This window comes from Sprattus sprattus (genome assembly GCF_963457725.1).
Source record: "Sprattus sprattus genome assembly, chromosome: 4".
In the NCBI taxonomy this organism is placed as follows: Eukaryota; Metazoa; Chordata; class Actinopteri; order Clupeiformes; family Clupeidae; genus Sprattus; species Sprattus sprattus.
In genome coordinates this window covers 10,835,210-10,859,395 of record NC_137923.1, presented here as the reverse complement: position 1 = coordinate 10,859,395, position 24,186 = coordinate 10,835,210, and the positions used below count along the sequence as shown (strand labels likewise).

Genomic DNA, 24,186 nt, shown 5'->3' with positions numbered 1-24,186 from the left:
CTATGTGGAGTCCTGGTTCACCGCTTTCCCGCCGTTCATAGTGGGAGTCCCTGAGCTTTTCCTGGAGCCTTTCAGTTTCTCTTCAATCTCATGCATAGACGGCTCCCTGTACATGCAAACTGCAGCAGGAGGACAGACAACAGACAGACAGACAACAGACAGACAGACAACAACAAAGACAAGACCATGTCAGTGCAGTAGGACGTATTACTGTCTGTCTTAACAGGAGCATGGGTGTTCCCATTTAATTACTGTATTAGAGTTATTTGTTTGTGTATCTTCCTGACGCCCCAAAAAGAAGGAAAGTTCAAATGAAACTTAACAACAAATGGGACTTATATATCCCTTGTCATACATCCATGTTTAAAGTAAATATGGCTGGAAAAGTGCAACATTATGCTTTTTTGCAATTTAACAGTATGCTATTGGAACTAAGGCCATGATCTCTTTACAAATCAAATCAGATCCATGTCTCCACATGCTGCATGTTCTCATTTAATCTAGAACATGTGATTGCTTTACAAATGCATTATAACATCTGTGAAAAGGGTGTTGTAAGGCAGTTATAAGTCCGTGACCTAGGTGTGACTATGCAGCACCAGTGGGGTGACTATGACTCAGCAGTATGAAGGAGTACTTCAGACTACGAAGACCTCCTCTGTGTGACACATCTATATTTGCCAGGGAACACATCGGGGGGGCCACTAGGCTGTTGCTCAGGGACTGTCTCCTGACATAATTGGGTCCAAAACTGATACACATATGACCGAGGTAACCAATCTTTTTTTTTACAGGCATCTGGATATTTTGGCAAGTATTTTAGTGTTGGATTGGGGTGGCAGAATAACTGATGCTCATGTGTGCCCTACCTTCAATTGGTCTGGGCAAGAAGTGGGAGGAGGGTTTGGTCTTCTTGACTCGATTGCCCTTCATCATCTGGCCCTCCTTGGTGAGGCCCAGGTACCAGGCCCGGCCCGACTCTTGCTGCCGGAACACGGTGGATGAGTAGATGACGTAGTAGTTCTCGAACACAGACTCTTTGAATTTACACTCCGGAGTAAACATTTCCTGCAGAGGACAGGAGGGGAGGAGGGGAGGTGGGGAGGAGGGGAGGAGGTAGGAGCAGCAAGTGGAGAACATGCAGAGTAAATTAGTTTTTTCTCCCCCAGCGAAGAGAGGAGAGGAGAGTGAGACCCAGAGAGGGCAAACACGGCCGTGAGGAATCCCAGGGGAGGTGCAGGTGGTGGTGGTGGGGTAGCTGTTAGAAGCAGTGTGTGTTGAAGGACTCACAGCATGTGGGAGTGTGTACCCAATCAATGTGTGTGCCCGTGCATCTCTTTGTGTGTGTGTGTGTGTGTGTGTGTGTGTGTATGTATGTGTGTGTGTGTGTGTGTGTGTGTGTGTGTGTGTGTGTGTGTGTGTGTGTGGGTCTCGGTATACGTGTGGACAGAAGCTGCGGGGATGAAGCAGTGTGTTATCTGGGTTGGGTGACACACTGTCAGGAGACAGACGCTGCTCTGGCGACGAGGTTGTGGAGGTGAGCGTTCCTCCTGTCCCACGGCGGCCAGCACCGGGGACTCCAGCCAGCGCTGACAGCCGACCCCAGACCTCCTCCATCCCCTTCAGCCCCAACCCCAACCCCAGCCCCGGCTGCCCTCCCCTGCCCTCCCCTGCCCTGCCCTCCCCTCCCCTGCCCTGCCCTGCCCACACCCACACACCTACCACAAGGACACTACTGCAATTACCATGCACCTGTTCACTGTAAATAAGGGGGGCTGAGGTTGGGTATGGCAAACAGCCAGCTGATGGTGAGACCATGTCAAAACCTGCTCCTTTACCACCATGAAGAATGAGTAGTTTGTAAAGCTCTGCATTTTGTTGCTACTTGCTTTGTATAAACATTTTCACATTTTCTGTGCTAAGTAAGTCACTGAGTATCAGAATCACCTTACATTGTAAAATATAAAACATAAAACACCTTGGTATTTTGGAGAAATATTTGTGAACTTTTTCTTCTCTGCAGTCACTGCTCAGGCTTAAAAAACACAACACTTTTAAATGGTGATTGCTTTGAAATGGCTGCAGTGATACTGAATGTTTCATTATGCACCTGGCAAATGCTGCTGGTGTGCGGACGGTGAATGAATTCTAAAGGATTTAATTAGAATTCCAGTGTGAGCTGAAGAAGAAGCAAATGACTTGTTAGTGGAATAGGGCATGGGAGACATCTACCTCATGCACCTCTGAGACCTCAACGAAAGAGAAACACAATAATCACAATGGCCTGCCAAGGGTCCTTATGAGAGGAACAACAGACAAATGAAGACAAATCAACAGACAACAGACCAGATATAAAACACCCACACATATCCACACACACACACACACACAAACATATCCACACACACACACACACACACACACACACACACACACACACACACACACACACACGCACAAACATATCCACACACATACACATGATGGTAAACACCCAATTTACACTGCTAAAAGCACCTAAACCCCTGCAAAGCACTTACACAGGCACGATGCAAACTGCAGACAGCCGACTGACCCAAGCCAGTGCTAGTGGGATACTGCAGACATCACACAGACGTGAAGGACAAAAGAAACTGCAAACACATCATGAGGAGCTTTGCTGTTATGAGCTGTGTATGGATTCGGATCGAAGCAAATTGCTAACGCTAAACTAATAGATTATTCTCTCTGACGAGTCATTATTATTCAGCAGGGGATGCTGGCCGTGGCCGAACGGCTCCTGTCTAGACAGCTGCCTCAGTCACATTGAGAGCCTGGGTAGGACACGCTACCTGTTCTCTGAATGAGAGAGTACTCCAGACCTTAAAGAGACAAGGGAAATGGGCACACACACGCACACACTCACTGTCGAACAGAGTGGATTAATAGAAACGCATGTACACACACGCGGACACTCTCTGTCTTACTCACTCACTCTCTATCTATCTAAATTATGAGCTTGATCCACAAATACACACCCAGAGATAGTTATACCTCCACAAATACAGACACAAAAAAAAACACACACAGACATGCACAGAGACAGGGAGAGAGAGAGAGAGAGAGAGAGAGAGAGAGAGAGAGAGAGAGAGAAGACACTTTCACAGCACATATTTAAATGTGTGCATAAATGTACATACACACAGAAGGAAATACACACTATTTGTTGGCACTCTTAACAACAATGTGCCTGCAAAGCTTGGCACCTCCTCGTACACAACCGTATTACCCTCATCCACAATCATTATAGGACTGTGTATACAGCTTTGACTTCTCTCTAAAAGGATTATTACACCATACAAACAATGAGCATGAACAATCAACGATGTACATGACCTTTTCACGTCGCCATCATTACCAAGCACAACATAACAGCACTGCCTGTGGCATCAAGAGGAAATAATCCTGCCTGTGAATAGAGACAGACTGGAGCTTCTCCTATTGTGCTGGTGAGACAGTGAGAGTCCAGCATGCCTGGTGTTTCCCCCGTCCCTCCAGCTCCAGCTGCAGCTTCTGCTGCTGCTGCTGCTTTTTTACTGCGGCATGGCAGTGAGGCAGAGCTTAGCACATAAATTACAGGCAGTAAAGCCAAGGCACAATAGAGCGAAACAATCAGAGCACTGGGGCCCCCGTGGCCACAGACGCAGAAACAGACACCTAATGGCTGCTCTTTGTGTACGGCTGATGTGCGAATTTGTAAGAGGTGGGATAAATGCTGTTATAAAAAAATAATTAGTGTTCGTGCACGTGTGTGTGTGTGTGTGTGTGTGTTTTGGTGATATGGATGACAGTGGCTATTAAATGGTGTGTAAGCACTAGTGTTAATCTGTGTTGATATTTTGTGGATGAGGTGGATGTGTGTGTGTGTGTGTGTGTGTGTGTGTGTGTGTGTGTGTGTGTGTGTGTGTGTGTGTGTGTATATGTGTGTGTGGTCCAGGGTGTTAGTTAAAGATAGATGCATTTAAAACTACTGAGAGATGTGGTTACCACTTTGCTGTAAAGTAGGTCAGAGTGAAGAAGTCATGAATAATGGAGCAACACTCCTCACTCACCACCCGCTCTGAACTCCCCACACAAGAACACTGCTTAACACAGCACACCAGCTGCACCACGCTGAACTCAACCTCACAGCACACCAGCTGCACCACGCTGAACTCAACCTCACAGCACACCAGCTGCACCACGCTGAACTCAACCTCACAGCACACCAGCTGCACCACGCTGAACTCAACCTCACAGCACACCAGCTGCACTACGCTGAACTCAACCTCACAGCACACCAGCTGCACTACGCTGAACTCAACCTCACAGCACACCAGCTGCACTACGCTGAACTCAACCTCACAGCACACCAGCTGCACCACGCTGAACGAAACCTCACAGCACACCAGCTGCACCACGCTGAACTCAACCTCACAGCACACCAGCTGCACTACGCTGAACTCAACCTCACAGCACACCAGCTGCACCACGCTGAACTCAACCTCACAGCACACCAGCTGCACCACGCTGAACGAAACCTCACAGCACACCAGCTGCACCAAGCTGAACTCAACCTCACAGCACACCAGCTGCACCAGGCTGAACTCAACCTCACAGCACACCAGCTGCACCACGCTGAACTCAACCTCACAGCACACCAGCTGCACCAAGCTGAACGAAACCTCACAGCACACAAGGAAAAACCTGCCCATTGCTATTGCACCGTCTGGCTTCCACACAACCAGCTCCTAAACAGCGAGGCACCTCCATTCCGAGTGGAAGTTGGCAAGTTTGAATGGGAAAAAATGATGAATGCAATGATTGCACAGGGGCATTTGTATAAGTATGACTGGGTCATCAGGTTGTAATGACAGAGGCTACTCACACGAAAGCCTCTTCCTGAAACTTATCAGGATATCTGTGGCATTGGGGCCAGAGGCACTGCCTTTGACTCTAAAATTAAACTTGCGGCACACACAAAAAAAAATCTCAGAACAGTGCAAAAGTTTGTCAGTGTATTTTTAAGGTTAAATAAACTTTCAAAGCATTCTTCTCGGATTGCTAACACTAATGAAGCCAGATGCTGAGCGCAAAGGTCAGCATTTCAGGAGCATTTAACAGGAATTGAAATGGCTTTATAGAGTTCTATTCTGTAGAATATACTCTGCTTGGAAATAACAGAGCGTACTGGGCTGAGCAAAGCCTACAGGTACAATCCCCTTTACTAAAGGCCTCCAGGCAAATTTCAGTATGGATTCCCAAAGAATTTCAAGTACAATCTTTGAGGGCTTTTCTACAGCCAGACCAACCCTCTAGACTGCAACCATTTTTTGGTGTATTCACACAGGAGCCCGTGTCATGTGTGCAGAGAAGAACTCATCCATATGCTGGCATGCCTGTGCTCCCCACGGCCTTCACGTTCCTGCTGATTCATGTGGAGAATATCAGAGCGCCAGAGATCTGAGCTTTCTAGCTCCATGCTGCGCTGCATCATTAGCGCAGGGAGAGTGAGCCCTCCTCACTCCCCTCATCCCCCTCTTACTCAAGAGCCCCTATAAGCGGGGAAACACTCCCTCTCCTTTCCCACAACTCTCTGGTGCCTTTTTTTTTCACAGGGAGACAAAGAGTGAAGTCTGAGTGGAAGAGCCTCACCTCAATTAATTAGAGATATGCGGGCCTTAAGCTCGAGCTCCCACCTCATACAGTATATGTGCTGCCTGGAGGATCAGTCAGAGAGGAGAGGGAGCGCAGGTGAGAGACGGCTGAAATGGTGGGAGCTGCAGCGTGTGAAAATGGATGCGAATGCACCCGAGAGTGGCTAGCCACAGACTGCAGGGAGCTAGGCATGGTGATGAGGTAATGGCAGGAGCCTATAAGACCTCATTAGCAACACCTTTCCAGTCTGAGTGGAGTTCTGGTTGTTCCTACACAAAAAAACGCTTCATCAGAAGATGGAATGGTCCCATTTGTGGCCGGGCCAAAACAAAGCAGGCGGCGGCAGATCCACACTTCAGTAGAGCAGGAAGCTGAATCAGCCTGCCTTCACTATGCCTCCCCGTTATCATCAGCCAAATCAAAATCACAACTCTCACAGCTCTGAACTGATGAGCAAAGCTATTTACCGTCAGTGGAGAAGAAAGCCAAATACAAACACCAAATCTAGGGTACATCCGCTGGCCAAAAAAAACAAAACAGTGGAACGAAATACAACACATTTCTCTCTCTAATCTAAGGTCCTGTTCCAAGAAACAGTGTGTTTGTTGTCAGTGATGAAGCCTGATTAAGGCCAAACAGTACAGCAGACAGTAATTGCGAGGAGAAGACAGCTGTCAAGTAAAATCCCTTCCCGCCGTACTTATTTCTCGAAGCTGGAATATAATCACAGACATCTGGATGGAGGACAACGGAGACTGCAGTGTCAAGACCTAAAGGGCAGCATGGCTGGAGTCATACTGCGCCAAAGTCACTATTTTTAAAATTACTAATGGGGCAGAATTGACTTTGGTGAGGATAGGAGAGGCTTCGGAGGCAGTGCAAGGAGAGTTCTGAAATTAATTTGATACAGAGAGAGAGAAGGAGAGAAAGAGAGAGAGAGAGAGAGAGAGAGAGAGAGAGAGAGAGAGAGAGAGTGAGAGAGAGATAGAGCAACACTGAGAAAGCCCCTACTCTCTCTTCTAGGCAAAGCAGAACTTAATTTGTTAAATATTCAGTATGTGAGTGTCTCTTTAAAGTACCCCCCCCCCCCCCCCCCCCCCCCCACACACACACACACACACACACACACACCCACCCCCTTTATGCTCTCCTTTCTCTGCTGTTGCTGCAGTCTCCACATCCAGATGATTCAGCCATTATTATTGTTTGGCAAATATTGAATACACTTACAGCTGTGTTTGTGGGCCTTCCTGATCTTGAGTCCATTTAGGATTATTAATCTGCCCCTGACACGAGCCTTAAGAGTGCTCCTCCAGATGGCCAAGGAGACATTTTCCCCCATTTAATTAAAAAGCCCTCACTCAGCTTTTTACAAATAGCGCTGTTGGATTGCAGCTTTTTTTAAAGGACAATAATCTGTTGAGCTGGATGAGACATTCCGAGTGAATTTAACAAGGAGGATGGCAACCTCTCAGTTACATTTTACTTTACACACTGTAATGCTTTGTAGCGCTCTGAACCTGTGACATCATGGTGTACATTTTTCATTGCTTGATGCATACATATTTTATGCTTTTATATTTTGTGTGCATAACGTCGACGAACCATATGGTATCTTGTTACATTGCATGCACTTTAATGTTTATATCCGTTAACGTTGGGAAGACTCTAACTGTAATTAACAGGAATATTGATTTAATTTTCAAACTGTCATGCTCCGTGACATGAACGGATGCTTTCTTTCGAAAGCACTAATCTAGTACAGTCAACACGCACCACTAAAACACCCTTCCATTTCCCTGCAGTGGCTTAGGGAAATGAAATTACTCGCAGTCGCCTCCAAGATCCTTGATCTTAACAGGATTATCTGATGTGACCAGCCGTTGTTTAAGTTCCAGGGATGCCTGCATCCTGCCACACATTTTCGTGGATCTGCCTCAAGCAGTAAAATTAAACATTGCCTTAAGCTTGGCAGCTTTCATCAGCCAAAGTGGTCGGGCTCAAACAAAAAGAGTTCCAAAAATCAATGTGTTACTCACTACAAAAGAGCGCGAGAGGCAGAGAAAGAGTGAGAGAGAAAGAGAGAGAGAGAGAGAGAGAGAGAGAGAAAGGGATAGAGAGAGAAAATGAAGCTAAAGCATAACCACAGCATAAAAACTGAACATTAGTGATCGTACAAAGTAGCCCTACACTATAGTTTATGTACTGGGACAGCCACTGACAATAAGCCAGTCTAAATGCATCTATGCATTAACATTCAGTGTTTAACACCTCTTCAGGGGTGAGAACCCTTCATGAAATGAGTTTAACAGGAAGCTGGAACACTTCATAAAAATGAAGCCATTAATTACAAAAACAAAGTTGCATGAAACATGAACCGAGCGACACAACAACACAAAGAAACAGCACAAACAAGACCATGCCTAGACCACAGTGTTTAATACAGACATGCCTAAGAACATGCAGAATAGAAAATATACACTGACACAGAGAGAGAGATGGAAAGAAGGGGGGAGAGAGAGTAAGAGAAAGAGAGAAAGAGAGCAAGACGAAGAAAAATTGTGCAATAAACATACATTTTAAAACAGACAGAGAAGCCTAAAGAACTCACTGAGCTATAGAGGAGGCCTTCTCCATTCATGCCGATGTAGGTGCCGGACTTTAACCCCTGGATGGCCACCACTCTCAAGCCCACTGGAATGAGGTTAAACAAGGCTGGGGAAGAGAGGTACAGAGATAGAGGCAGAGAGATAGAGAGAAAGAAAGAGAGAGAGAGAGAGACAGAGACAGAGAGAGAGAGAGAGAGAGAGAGAGAGAAAATGGCGGGGTTACATGTAGCAGTACACACATCTGGACTTGTTGTAATAGACAGCAACCAACCTTGGTATCATACACATGTTCCCTACCCAAGCACTACAGCTACACTCATTACATCTAAAGGTCTTACTTCACAGATAAAAGGGAAGCCTGTACTGGCAGTGCCCTTATAGTAACAGAGTACTGACATGAAGGTGTGAACGTGACGGGCATGGTAGAGCGGCAGAGCTGATATCTCTGAGATAAGCCAGGCTGCTGGAGTGGCGCAGATGGCAGAGATCTAATGTGAAGATGAGCCAAGCTGCACAAGGCAGTGGAGAGGTGCTAACATCACCCGTGCCCATCAGCCTGATGCCATTCCATTCAATAGGAATTGACGTCCGCTTTGATGGGCAGTAAATTGGCTTTGGGGGGGTGCGAGATGCTCGAGATATCCACTGATGTCTCCTTGGTGAAGTGCTACCCTATGCTCTCGCATTACGCCCGGCGAGGAAAGATATATTCATTAACGTACAGTAATGTGCAAAAGTTTTAGGCAGGTGTGAAAAAATGCTATGAACTAAGAATGCTTTGAAAAATGTAAACAATAAATGTTTATTTTTTATCCATTTACATGGTAAGACTGAGCACAGCAACAAGACACAACGTAGTTATACTGCATCAGCAGGGTCTCTCCCAGACAAAGATTTCAAAGCAGACAGGGGTTTCAAAATGTGCAGTTCCAGCTCTTTTGAAGAAGACGTTGAGGATCGTAGACGCAGTGTTCAGCCAAGGAAACTTAATGCAGCTGATGAAAAACACATCAAGCTTATTTACCTTCGAAATCGGAAGATTTCAAGCAGTGGCATCAGCTCAGAACTGGCAGAAACCAGTGGTACCCAGGTACAGACATTTACTGTCCGGGGAAGTCTGGCCAGAAGTGGTCTTCATGGAAGAGTTGCAGCCAAAAAGCTCTACCCCGACAAGGAAACAAGGCCAAGTGACTGAACTAAGCACGTAAACATAGAAACTAGGGTGCAGAAACATGGCAGAAGGTGCTCTGGACTGATGAGTCAAAATTAGAAATATTTGGCTGTAGAAGAAGGCAGTTTGTTCGCTGGAGGCTGGAGAGAGGTACAATAATGAGAGTCTGCAGGCAACAGTGAAGCATGGTAGAGGTTCCTTTCCAGTTTGGGGCTGCATTTCTGCAAGTGGAGTTGGAGATTTGGTCAGGATGAATGGTGTCCTCAATGCTGAGAAATACAGGCAGATACTAATCCATCATGCAATACCATCAGGGAGGCGTATGATTGGCACCAAATGTATTCTGCAGCAGGAACATAACCCCAAACATACAGCCAATGTCATTAACAACTATCTTCAGCTTAAAGAAGAACAGAAAGTCCTGCAAGTGATGGTATGACCCCCACAGAGCCCTAATCTCTACATCATCGAGTCTGTCTGGGTTTACATGAAGAGACAGAAGAATTTTAGGAAGCCTACATCCACAGAAGATCTGTGGTTAGTTCTCTAAGATGTTTGGAACAATTTACCAGCCGTGTTCCTTCAAAAACTGCGCAAGTGTATCTGGAAGAATTGATGCTATTTTGAAGGCAAAGGGTGGTCACACCAAATATTGATTTAATTTAGAATTTTCTTCTGTTCCTTCACTGCATTTTGTTAATTTATGAAGAATTGATGAAAATAAACTGTTAACACTTCCATTTTTGAAAGCATTCTTAGTTTACAGCATTTTTTCACACCTGCCTAAAACTTTTGCACAGTACTGTATGTCAGGAAAGAGCCTATACGTGTTGCTAAGGTGAATGACAACATTTGGCTGCTGTTTGAGGTAATGAAGTTCAAATTCATAACGGGGTGACCTTAGAAATCTATAGCAAATCTCATGGTACGAGTTGCTGTATGGGCACTATATGAATAATATCGTGTCCAATTTTGTTGCTGCCAGAATTTGTTGTCTGTCCATCAAAGTAATGACTTTGGTGAATCGAATTCACTATGGAATTGCAGCTCCCGTGCTGCTTGAACCTACCCCAAAATTTTAAATAAATCAAACCTCTGTCAGGCACTTCAGAGTGTTTGAGTCTATGCACATCTGGAAGGTAATATTCACATGAACCTTCCAGAGCCCAGTCTGCTCCTGGGCAGAGCCTATGGGCGGCTAGTACAGGTTTGGCAGATTAAGTGCTGTGCGCATGAGATGAGTGTCGGCAATTTGGGAGGGAAAAATCAAACCGACAGCTCAAAGCCACAGAGCAGGCAGCCCCTGTGCTGTCTGTGATCCTAAAAAAGAAGAGGTTCAGCCGCAGACAGGATTCTGGCATCACTGCTGAGCTGCAGGTCCTCAGAAAAGCTTTACTTCAAAATGGGATTAACATTATTAAACGTTTTTAACAGTGTTCACTTTGACATTTATTTGGATTTCTAGAAAGACTTTTAGACAGATTTCCAAGTTTGTGACAAAGAGCAAGTAGTTAAAAAGGTTTATGTGTCTCTAAACATACACATATAGGCTGTTCTCCTTGAAATATGAGTCATAGCTGATTTGTTGTGCAGGTTTCCATGCCTCATCAGAGCCACGGTGGCAGCTTTTCACTGAACTGCTGACGGACAAACTGAAGACAGCCTCTGAGAGTGTAGCACTGCTCTCAACAGAGGCCATCATCAGGTTCAGGAGGTCATTGGGAGAGGTAATCTATAGCCCTGATAATCCATCTCATGGATCAATGAACCTGAATGATGCCTGAATCCATCCCCTCTCTTCCATCTCTCTCTCTCTCTTTAATCTGCCTCTCTCTCTTTCCTTCCCCCACTCTCAAACACACACACACACAAACACACACACATTTTCTCTGACTCTGAACAGTGGTCTGTGGCTGGGAGAATTATTCAACAGGAACAAATGGAGGGAGAGGTATTTTTAGGTTTTATTTACTGAATTATTCACAGCGGTTTACTGCACAGCTCCATCCATAGAGTCAAGCTGACAGGTGATCATGGGGGTTTGAGACGATGGAGCTGCCTCAGGCCGTACTCCTCCCTGTAGCTACCAAGGGATCCTCCCACAGACTACAGCCTTCCCAAAAAAGAGGTTTTTAATTAAAAAAGGTTCCTGAATGGTTCCAGACTGATAGCTCAAAAGGTAAAAGACATCTGAGTTCTAAGTAGTGGGCTTTTTGGGGGGTTCCTGCCAAAGAATCTTCCATTCCGAAAGGGCGTTAAATCATCTCGTTGTCCAGATGACCCAGGTAGTTTGAGGTTCATAAAGTAGAAGCGCTGCCATGAGCTTGAACTGAGCCATCTGCTTGATTAGTGGCCTGATGAGCTCGCCTCCCTGTTTTAATGACTGTGCTCACCCATACGCTTGACATGAAGCACAGGAAGAACCTCTCCTCGTTTTCTGCCTTTGGCTATGCTGATAATAAGGACCAAGCTATGAGGCTGTGCGTATAACACCAAGACATGAAAGCAATTTGTGCACTGATGATGCATCACGCCGACTGAGGCTAGCAGCAAAATATTTGATTCCACCTCAGTTCGTGTCTGCATTAGGGCTGCAATCACATGGCTACAACCGTAAACAGTTTCAAATAATGAGATAGGAGACTGTGGCTCAATTTCCTGCTGAATTGGATTCTCTCACTTTTGCTCTCCCTTATTTCTTTCTCTCCCACCCCTCCCTCTGTCTCTCCTGCCCGGCCTCCTTCTCTGAGCATGTTGCCATTGTTGAAGCGGTTCTCAGGCTGATGAGAGGAGCTGGGTCGTCCCAGTGCAGACGCCCTGAGGGGAACACTTTTTTTTCTTCCAGCATAAAATGGTTTCTGATGAAAAGATTGCTCCCCCATTAACAAGCTATTCATTGTGAAGCAGCAGTACTGTTAGTTCCTATTTTCTCTCTATCTGTCTATCATTGTGAATCAGCAGTAGTGTTAGTTCTTTCTCTCTTTCTATCTGTCTATCTGACTCTCTCTGCTGTGAAGCAGCAGTTCTGTTAGTTCTTTCTTTCTCTCTATCCATCTCTCTCTGCTGTGATTATGGGCCATCTTACACGGTTTCTCTTGCTCTCTCCGTCTATGTCCGTTTACTGGAATGCTTCTAGCTGGAGGACAGTCCTGTTCAACCAGAGCTTAAGGTCACTCAGTCTTGAGCTTAGGGTTATGTGATATATGAAAATGATCCTCAAAACCATTTGTATTAGCAAAACACATATCTAGTCCTCATATCCAAGATATGGCAGCAGACAAATGTGACACAGGCCTAGGTAAATATCATAGCATTGCAACATACTTACACAGGACCAACTCTTTTAGAATGTTTTTTTCATAATAAGCTTTATGCAAAGCTTTATGTCTTTTGGTTTTTCGTAATGAGCTGTATGTGTGTGGAATGGTGGGATGTGTTGCAGGGAACTCACTGTAGTCACTGTTCTCGTCCTTACTGCCATCAATGGCTCCATCGGGCTTCATTTGCAGGTAGAAACCCTGCTGGCTGAACAGTCGTGTCACAATGCCTTTCAGCTGTGGCTCTGGAACACAAGACACACCCCCAACAACCCCAGTCCATTAGGTTCCGCCCAACACAAGACATCACCTCCCTCAGACATAGTCCTAAGGATAAATAGTGTGCATCTAAGAATGGAAAGATAACTTGTGGATTTAGATGCTACCTATGCCTCCTAACACTAAGTGCACTCAGTCTTTCACTAACATTTTCACTAAGATTTTCTTTGGTCTTTCTGCTGAGCACGACTTGAGACCTATATAAATCTATTTCTATGTCTTGTTGCTTAGAACTGATGTACATTTATATGGTTTATATGATTATGTATCTGGTTTATCTGTTTTCATATAATTTATTGATTCATCTGATTGGTGGTTGATTGATATAACTACCTACACTAGAGGTGCAGTTGTATTCACCCTGAACGGAGGAGCTATGTCTGTATGGTGCTGTGGCAATGCACACAACCTTTTTAATGAAACCTAGCATCTGAACACGCCACCGGTTGAATGCTGAACCTGGTACCTACACATCAAAGGTGCCTGAGATATAGAGGGTTCAACTCAGAGCAGACATTAATCACTGGCCATGGTCATCCCCAGAGCACCCTGATGTGTCTGACAGGGCGGAGGGGCCATCAATCATCCAAACAAGCCCGCGCCTATCCATCAGAGGGAAGCTTTACTAAATCACGTGTGAGCACCGCACCTCTATAAATTACCTGAGTTACATGGGCTTGGCAGTAAAGAGAAGCACTTAGCTTAGCCTGAGCAGAGGGGTTTTGTTTGATGAGTGAGCGTGATATGTGTGTTTGAGAGAGAGTGTGTGTGTGTGTGTGTGTGTGTGTGTGTGTGTGTGTGTGTGTGTAAGACAGTGTGTGAGTGAGAGAGAGAGAGAGAGAGAGAGAGAGAGAGAGAGAGAGAGAATCTTGTGAATGAGGGCATTTTGGTTAGTCATGAATATGAATTCATATGTTCGCTCAGCATGGTTTTAGTCCATAGCCATACCTTGGACTACATCTGGACTGGATTTCGTGTGTGCGCACAGAACAGCATGAGTGTATTCTCCCCTCACAAATAACACACAACATGACTCAGTGTTCCCCATTGCAGAGACAGTTAACAGTCACAGTTGGACATGTTGACAGATGGCAGCATGATCATGAAATGGTGAATGATCACCTCTACTACTGTAGTCACAACTGACAGGATACACACGACACAGCAGCACACAGCAAACACGAGCCCCACTGCACGCTCATGGCGTAACTCCACACGCTACACAAACAGACCACAGGACAGACCAGAGGGGAGGAAGTGAACCCAAAACCTACCAAAAGAAAAGAGACACACAAGAATGGGGAAGGGGGCATACCATAAGTTATAACACAAGGAGAGGTGAGAGGAGAGAGGTGCAACGGAAGACCTTTGGGGCGGGGGGGGGGGGGGGGGGGGGGATGGGCAGGAGGGGGGACATTGAAGGGGTACTTAGACACATAAGATAAGGAACTGAGAGACAGAGTTAAAAGAACCACACCAAAGTAAAGAATTAAATAAATCGAGAAGCACACTACAGAGAGGAGGCAGACATTAAATGACTGCCCTTGGAAAGGAGCTTGTTCCCCTCTCGCAAAGGGATCGACATGGAGGCGGAATGAGGTGGTGACTGGGAAACACAGCACATGGGATGGAGGCTGAGCTACTGACCTAGCCTGACGCCCTTACGTGACACCTGTGGAGGATTCGAGGGTGCATCTTACAGGGAGAAGGAAAAACAACATTTTTACAGACAGATTCTACAGCAAACGGGCGTTTTAAAGTAAAAGTCATTAACAATACCGGGCGGAAAGGGTCGAGAAGGAAAGGGGAGAGGAAAGGAGAGGAGAGCGAAGAAAAGGGAAAAGAAAGGTACGGCGAGAAAAGGAAAGGAGATGAAAGGAAAAGAGGAGAGGAGGGCACGCTGCGCCTTCTCTGAGCAAAAAAAGAACACCTCTCACGGCTTGCCCTACATCATGTGCATTTTGAAGAGGCAGAGCAAGGCTGTATTCACACGCATCGTTACGTTTTTTCAGTGTACCGAAAAAGGACGATAGCGTGGATTAGTGGGCTGTGAAACGGTATCCGTCAATAGAACCGATCACAATCCCTCCCTACACACTGCAGTAAACCTCTCCTCGTGATAGCCAAAACATTTACCATTAAACATCTTCTCTCAGATGCCTTGGTGCACTGCGGTGCATCTCATCCATAAGCATTCAAAAGAACAATTATTAACTATTTCAAATGGCATAATTTTTAACTTTGAGGAAAAGTTAAGATAATTTGCATTATAGTTTCAGAGGGGGTGTTGCACAGTCCCTGTTTAAGATGCCAGGAACGGCACTATGTTATATTTATAAGTACAGCAACAACACATACATGTTATTATAAAATTATAGAACATATAAACGATTTTACATTTATATTGACATGGTAAACTGTGAATCTCGATAGACAACATGTGAGCCATGGAACAGGTGAATTTTTGTATAGCTATTTTACACCGCGAAGAATATTCCCTCCAGCGGTTCAGATGGAGCTTCTGACTGCAGTAGTGTCTCTGCTTAATCCGGGTGCGGGGGCGGGGGGGCTTTTGTGAAAAAACTATATTACTGACCTGGTCGCCGCCGAACAGGTCTTTTCTTGCCGCTGCAGAAGCGTACTTTACTGAAGACCCGGTCGTAAAGAGAGCGGGGGTCTTTGGTAGGGCTGGGGCGGCGTTTGGTAGTTGAGACTCGGTCGCTGTTTGACTCCCTTGCCTGACGCTTCTGGCGGATCAGGGAGCTGGCGATCGCGGCCATCTCCCGCACGGGCAAACCGAGTCGATGGGCAGAGGTCGAGTGGCGCAGACGTTTAGCGCAAGAAGGGGCAAACACAAAATCGTCCGCTGTGCTTAAAACATTAGCCAAATGTCATCCTGATCCTGTCAGAAAATCCTGTCAGTCATAATGGTTCGAATGTAATTTTGTTTCAAATGAAATCCGTTTACGACTTGTTAATAAAAAGATACCTTTAACATGTTGGGGTTTGCCATCGACCATGTGTTAAACGAGTAGAGATAGAGATAAAAAAAGAAAAAAATGGAATTACTTGTAAACGATTCAAGTTGAAATATCAGAGCATGCGTGCCCTGACGCGTGATCTTAATGAGTTCCAGGTATTCCAGGTGATTTTGGATAGTCTGGCAAGCAGGACTACCCCGTGATTACATCCACATGACGAACGTCATAAATGTAGAAAATTCTCTCTGCATCATTCGCGATAGATGGACTGCTGGAAACTGTCGGTTTCAACAGTTCGCTGCTTCGCATCTGCAAGGCTCCACAACTTTCTAATGTATTTAGTCCACGGCACGACATAAGAACGAGAGGCGCTCAGCCCACCCTGCTGCCCTGCGCTCTTCGGCTCTAAGGCATCTGTGCCCCGGCTCTAAACTCTAAAGCAGAAATAATGCCATTCGGAAGTGCCGTGACATGATGCATTTAACAGGAACAGTAGGCCTATTAGAAACGTTTACGACTGTTGACATTTATTAAGAAAGCACACATCTTCTTTACAGAAAATGTTCTCTTGCACACGCGTTTCCGCGGCGTTGGATATGTTGCTTCTCGTCATCGGACAAGCCGTGAATGAGGTGTACGGCGCTATCTCGCCTTACGCAACCATACGTGATTGAGTTTTGGATGAGGACTTCGAGAGAGAGAGAGTGGCTGAGAGAGAGAGAGGAAGAGAGTGACAGAGAGTGAAAAAAGATAATATGACCCTGCATGCTACGCGCATGTTTGTATGTGTGTGTGTGCGCGCACGTTCTCTCTCTCTCTCTCTCTCTCCTTGTGTGTGTGTGTGTGTGTGTGATCGGCCTCCAGGCAGAATACACTTTGGGAGGAGACAGGCTGTTACCCCTTCGCTTGTCAATTCAATTCCGCCCTATCATCGGAGGTAGTTAGGAGGACAGACTACTTGCGGTTGAATGCCGTTTTATTCTTTATTGCGTATTTCATTATTGTTTAAGGCAAGCCACTCGGTCAATTCAATTACAATCAGGATCTACTGACTTATCATGCAGGGGCGTGTAGTTACAATAAAATAGACGGCACATTTGTCCAAAAGCAAATGTCTTTACAACAGTTTCACTACTGAAGCAGACTGTATAATCTCCATTGTAACAAATTGGCCAACTCAAATCAAAGCTCCCCATCACGAAGTAACACAGGTGCGACAGAAACACAGAGCAACTCTGCAGACACCGCGTGGGAGCTGCACGTGGCTGCGACATGAAAGCCCTCTTGCCTGCGTGCTAAGAAGCTACATTAAACATTCACTCCGCCGTGGGAGCCCGGGCCCATCACGCTCCTCCAAATTTAATGTGCGGCTAAGAATCCGCTTCCAGACTTCATCTCTCTCCTGTCTCCCGAATCAGTCCTTCACATATGATGTAATCAAGCTCATGCCACTTGACGTTCCATAGAGGCTTTTCTTTTTACCTACATAAAACACACCGGGCTATCGGCTCAAATTATGCAGTGCAAACTTCTCGTAAAATATGTAATCATCAGCCACAGCCACGACAAACAGCATCACACAGTCGTCTGCCAGTACTCATTTACCAACCTGAACCTCTGGCACACTTTATGTGTGCTCTTAAAGCAGCAATAAGGAGTTCTGTTCCAAAACTAGGAAAAGGCATGCAAAAACCTTGCAAACCACCAACAGCCCAGTTGACATGAAGCTTGCCAACACACTAAGTGGTGTCTTTTGGCAGTATAGCTGGCCATGTCATCATGTTAAAGCTTTTCTTTCATTTTTACAAGAACACAAAATCATAGGGCAAATCCTGGAAGGCTAGTGGGAAAGACACATGCGTTTATTGGTCCTTCACATGACCATATAGGATCAAAATGAAATTGAGAATGGTAACAAAACTAGTTGCCTATAAAACCATACCTCAAAAAGTGTCAAATTGTTGCATAGTGTTACTTTAATATAGTTCAAGACTGGCCTATTTCCAGTTAATTCCTATCAACAGTGACAAGGCAAAGTCACCACCAATATGTCCAATTAGATTTCAGTTGATGCTGTAACTTGCATGTGCCAGGACACCACAGTTTGTTTTCACATGTATATTTTCCTTGAGCTGAATGAGAATTTGGAAAAAGAAATGGCATCATTCTGCTGTTCTATATCCTCATATTCAGGGAAAGGTATGGTCCCCTTGTGGACCAGCCCTGTAACTAAAAAAAGAGCCTTTACTGTGGTTTCCTGAAATCTGCTGCCATCTAGTGTATGGTCCTAGTTATTTACCAACCGGGGAAAAGACTCATGAACAACTGAAGTGACATTGTCCTGTAAAACAGAGTTTCTAGTTTTAAAGAATAAGACATTCACAACTAAAATAATAATAACAATACATTTGGATCCACTGGCAATACAAATTGTATAAGATAGACTTAATTACGTTGTTTATGGCAAACACCTAAACATAAATTACCCACACAAAGGAGACAAGGCATAAAAGAAAGACAGAGATGATGAATAAAGTCTGAATTAATTAATATTTACAGATTTTTTCCAAACTGAATTGACATGGACTTACTTTAGGCCCAGACCAGTTGAAGCTCTTCTTCTGGGCAGGTAGCTCCAGATACAACTACATTTTTTTCCCAGTTACTTTGACCTCAAATAAACTCAGATCCCATCTTAGCCTGGCAGACTGAAAACCCTTTTAGAAAGTTCATCTGACATTGTCTGACGAGCCGCTAATACTTTAGGGCACTACCGACGTAACACATGCAAAGGCACCCCTGAACTAAATTAAGGTACTATTTTTAATGCAATGGACAAAGAGGGCAGATTTGTATTGGCGGAAGAATAATGTTAGGTCACAGAAACTGATGTAGGGTCAACATACATGCTTATTTGTCCATGTATTAATGTGACAGTGCACATGTGTGTGAATTGCTTTGTGTGTTGAAAGACACAAGGAATGGGACCTGTGTGTCTAGGTCAGGGGATTTCAACCGGGGGTCCGCGACGGCATTGCAGGGGGTTCGCGACATGAGCCTTTGTTGATCAGTTCACCATTGACTTTTTTTATTTTTATAAATTCGCTTTGATATTTAAACACATTTCCAGATTATATATTATAATATATTATATATATATTATAATATCTTAAATAAGAAAAATATTTTAATCTGAATAGCCAAGTCGCATTGCCTGAAATACACTGATGTAGACCCATATTACACTGGCAAGTGCTACTGGCGGAATATGTGCGCGCGGGGGGAGGGGCGTGGCGGCGGTTTGTGATCTACCCTGATACTTTCACATATGTACTCGTTATAGGCAGAATATGTGTGCAGGGGGAGGGGGCGTGGCATCAGCGGTTATAAAACAGGCACATCAGTGGGCTGAAAATTACTTTCTAGTCAGAATGGTGGTCCCTGGGACAAAACCAGTTGAAAACCCCTGGTCTAGTCTAGTTTATGTCCATGTATTTTTGTGTGAGTATGGTTGCATTTCATTGAGTGCTTGTGCATTTTTAAGTACTGGTTCTATGTGAAATGTCTGCATGAGTGTCTGTTTGTGTGTGTGTAAGTGATAATTGGTCAAATTTTAAGTTACACAAAACATAACTGTCTTGAACTCTTGGAAACAGGGCAGGGCCCACGCCATAGGCAACATCGGTGGATGCCTAGGGCTCAGAGGTGCACAACAGAATAGATTTTACTTAAAGTTCTTCTCCTGGCATTGATTAATCCCCTAAAAGCGCATCTCTGTTCCTTAAAATGACATATTAGACGCATTAGACGGTTTTCATTAAATAAATCCCTTCGTGGCCTTAACATGGCTTGGATGTAACAATACACCTTTGCCTCATTTAGCATTTGAGGAGCTATGCATATGCAAATTAGCTATATAATGATGAAGCCCTGTCATGCTTAAAAGGCACCGGGAGCGTAAAAGAGCCCGGGTGACGTAATGTTGACTTTCGAACGCCTCTTGAGTGACAGTTGCTATGCCAACGCTAGCAATACGTCACTCGGGCTCTTTTTGAAAGCTACAGCCTGGCACTGAATTAAATTCCTCATAACGCGATTTATTTCAGAGCATCTCGCATCTTGTACTTTGCTACCTTATACCAACTTGCTTGTATATGTCCTGCAATAAACCAATCAAAACAACCATGTGCTTGATGTTTGACTTTGGTAGGAAAGTTGTTGATTCGCTAGTTTGCTATCAAAGTAAGCACATTTCATCAGTTAGCTTCTTATTAGCTATAGGCTATTCATCTGTTGTATTGCTTAAATTAAGAAAGTCCTTAATGTGTTTTGATTTTTAGACATATCTGACGGCACCCACAATCACATTTGAACAAAACAGGGCATTGTTTGCACAACATTTTACTAAAGAACAACGGGGATTGCTACTAGCTTACGATATGCTAGCGGCGAAAGCTATTGACATAGCTTACTTACAGGATACCAGCAGGCAGGTGTAGCTAACACTTTTCAGTTGCTTAATATTGTGCCTTAACGGACACTATGTACCCCGACACTTTTTGGCTATCAGCCAGAGAGTCTCAAGAGTTGTTCGAAAGCCATCAGCTACTTTTTAGTCGCTTAATATTTAGGGATGCACCGATCCGCTTTTTTCACCTCCGATACCGATACCGATACCGATATCTGAGGTTTAGTATCGGCCGATACTGATCCGATACCGATATAAAAAAACAGCGTGAAAATATGGTAACTGTGTGTATGTGTGTGACCACATGTACGAGAGGGAGAAATTAGGAGTGCATGGTATGAGATCTTGGTGCATTTTTTGATCATTTGCTACTTAACATCATGTCTAGTCATCACTATCAATTCATAACATAGGCTAAAAATAATCACAAATAATGTACGTTCTAACTAGCGCTAGTGTTCATATTAGTTAGCAATCATATATCCGCTAGCGTCAACTTTAACGTTACATTGTAGAGGCTCAGCATGGTGACCTGTTAATGTATTTGCTGGTTCTAGGCTGTTAAAAGACCCACGATTACCAAAGCAGTATTCTTTATCTCCCTTTAATGTGCATTCATCAATTTCCATTACATGACGATGCATGTGATCCTACATACGTGTGTGTCTGCAATGAGAATGGGGACTAATTAGCACTGCAGTGAATTACTTTAACATCAGTTATTGCTACACGATAACAATTACACAACTAATATTACTCGATACATATAATTGTGGACATTACACAAGGCAACATATATCTCATTCATAGCTCATCCAGTCGAAATCTTAACAGGATGAACCCATCTTTATTACAGCCAATCAACATCAGGACATAACTAAATCTCCACTTAGCATGCTAATCGCTACTAATAGCAACGTGAACTCATAATACACTACCAATATACATAAACATATTAATTTTTAATTGTCACCGATACCCGATCTAGAAATGTCTTCAATATCGGTACCGATACCGATACAAATATCGGATCGGTGCATCCCTATTAATATTGTCACACAGAGGAGGAATTGCTAGTCGCCATACAGATGCTAGCGGCGAAACCTTTTGATATGTGCTTACTTACAGGAGACCGGCAGCCAATATTAAGCGGCTAAAAGTACCTGATTGCTTTCGAACAACTCTTGAGACTCTCTGACTGATAGCTAAAAAGTGTCCGGGTACGTAGTGTCCATTAAGGCACAATATTAAGTGACTAAAAAGTAGCTGATGGCTTACATCACCCGGGCTCTTTGAGGCACCTGGTGCCTTTTAAGCATGACAGCCCCACTCCTTTAACGTTGTGTTATGATGATATAATGGTAAAGCCCCACCCCTTTAACATAGTTTTATGATAATGATATAATGCTTACAGGAGCTTACAGATGGTATAGAGGAAGACGATGAATTGGTGAAGAAGATTTGGCATCAGAGAAGAGCGCCCAAGAGAAATGTTGAAGAGTGCAAATGCCCCACTCCTTTAACATAGTTTTATGATAATGATATAATGATGAAGCACCACCCCTTTAACATAGCTTTATGATAAGGGTATAATGATGAAGTCCCACCCCTTTAACATAGTTTTATGATAAGGGTATAATGATGAAGTCCCACCCCTTTAATGTAGTTTTATGATAAAGGTATAATGATAAAGCCCCACCCCTTTAACATAGTTTTATGGTAAGGGTTTAATGATGAAAAGCCCCACCCCTTTAACGTATGTTAAACGACTGTTATTGGTACACCACAGCTTCAAGGAGGAAATACTCAGCCATGACACTGACTGCTTATTTCACTCATGATGTTAACATGATATAACATATGGACATGATAACAAGGTTAAAAACTTGATTTTCACTGGAGGGGTCTCAATTCATTTATTTTTTCTGGAAGTGCGCCCTCTCATGACAGCTACAGACTAGTGTTGCTCTTCTACTCAGCTGCTGAGCATATTGCTTTGCAAAACCTCTCCGCTGTGTGTGCACACTACCTCTTTTAAAGAAATTTGGAAGAGTTTGCTATTATAAGTCTAGCAAATGACAGGATGCCTTACCAATTAAATCCATGATGTGCTGTGTGGGTGATGGTCTGGAAGAGTGTGTGCCATGGCTTACACCTCCAGAAACAAGTAGGCTATTAACACACGCTGTGAGACCATTGTGTGTAATATAACTTGATGTGGCTACAAAGTTTCTGACACATCAAAAATGAAAGATATGTAATATTACCCTGTGTCGGCAGTTCACAGATTTTGTAAACAAAGTTTGCACACAGCCAAAGCTATAATTTATGTAACAATTTATGTTTTTTGAGATAGATGGATCGGCGCATTGACAGACTGTAGATATGACTTCATCCAACACACTGCAATTAACAAGTGTTCAAACACACACGTTGTGAGTCCATGCTCATGTTGTGCAGCAAGCATCACTTTAGATAAGTCAAGATGGTGGTGGCATCTGTTTCGTTTTTGTTTAGTTTTTTTGCAATATTAACTGGAGTTAGAGGTAATATGTCTGTTGCACTCTATTTTGCTTCCTCTGTACATTTGTGAATAGGTGAGCATTGACCATTTGTAATATATCTCACCACATTAAAAAAAAAAAAAATTGGGGTGGGGGGCAAAGTAAAATCTCGCCTAGGGCCCCAACACTGTCAAGACTGGCCCTAGAGAAGTAGAATTTGGACAAAGAGTGCACTGACTCCCTTAAACAATTTAGAGCACATATTTTATGTGAGCTGCGTTTCAGTATTCGACTTAACGTAAGTTTTCGAGTTACTTTCCAAGTTTCAGTGGTACTTTCCCAAGGCTGAATGTGATTTCAAAAAAATTGAAGGATGTCAAAAGATAACTGGTAGGTGTTAAAAATGCAAAATGAAATGCAGTGTATAGAATATGGAGTCATTACATTTTGAAGTTATTAATTTAATTTTAAAATCTTCGTTAATCTATGAGAATGATGAGCTGCTATCTTTTCTCATTGCGCAATGAAGTTGCTGTCCGAGGTGCTGAATCACGTAAAGAAGTCGCTTGTCCAGGAGGACAACACAACCCTTTGGGCTTCATTCCCAGCTGTCATATACCACTTCTCTTGCTTGACACTTTATAAAAATGAATCTAAGGTCGGAACACTGGGGAACTGATGATTGTCTTTTGAAGTTTCCTCTATGTTGCTTTTGATGCAATTGCTATATTCTCGATTTCTAATCTACAGAAAAAGAAATGTCCTTGACACAAGGTAGATGTGGCACACTGTTACGGTTCCTTTCTTTGACCCGCAACGCTCAATCCAACCTCTAGCGCGTTCTTAGACGCAACACTTTTTGATGTGATAAGACACCCCAGAAGTGGTGCGAACCCTGACAAACAAGGACAAAAAAATGAGAGGGAGTACGACTCCCGCGCGCTGCCGTCAATGCGTAACGATTCGGCAGAGAGTAAATCGGACAGAACAAGTGCACAGTGCCGCAGACTCGGAAGATGTGCTCGCAAGAGTCAGCGGCCAATGAGATCGTCTTTCATCGCTCAAGAGAAAGCATGCAAGGATAATGTCTCACCGGTGATTGTGGTCGGCTCCGATCGTTGTCCACAGAGACACTGCAGCATATGCGCTCCTTTCTTCAGGAATAGCCTCGAAATCCTCAT

The 24,186-nt window shown here is 44.1% G+C and overlaps 1 protein-coding gene across 3 annotated transcripts; it reads right to left on the bottom strand.

Annotated features, from left to right (window-relative positions):
• Positions 1 to 24,186, bottom strand: fgf12a (fibroblast growth factor 12a; the record flags this gene model as incomplete). 3 transcript variants are annotated; one of them, XM_080837936.1, is made up of 6 exons in its annotated part: positions 1 to 119; positions 870 to 1,068; positions 8,288 to 8,391; positions 12,908 to 13,018; positions 14,700 to 14,747; positions 15,649 to 15,832. In XM_080837936.1, the coding sequence occupies 6 exons, from the start codon at positions 15,830 to 15,832 to the stop codon at positions 1 to 3; spliced, it is 765 nt and encodes a 254-aa protein (XP_080694062.1). The 3 variants fall into 3 exon arrangements, with proteins under 3 accessions (XP_080694062.1, XP_080694064.1, XP_080694063.1); XM_080837938.1 differs by lacking the exons at positions 14,700 to 14,747; positions 15,649 to 15,832 and adding an exon at positions 24,099 to 24,186; XM_080837937.1 differs by lacking the exon at positions 14,700 to 14,747.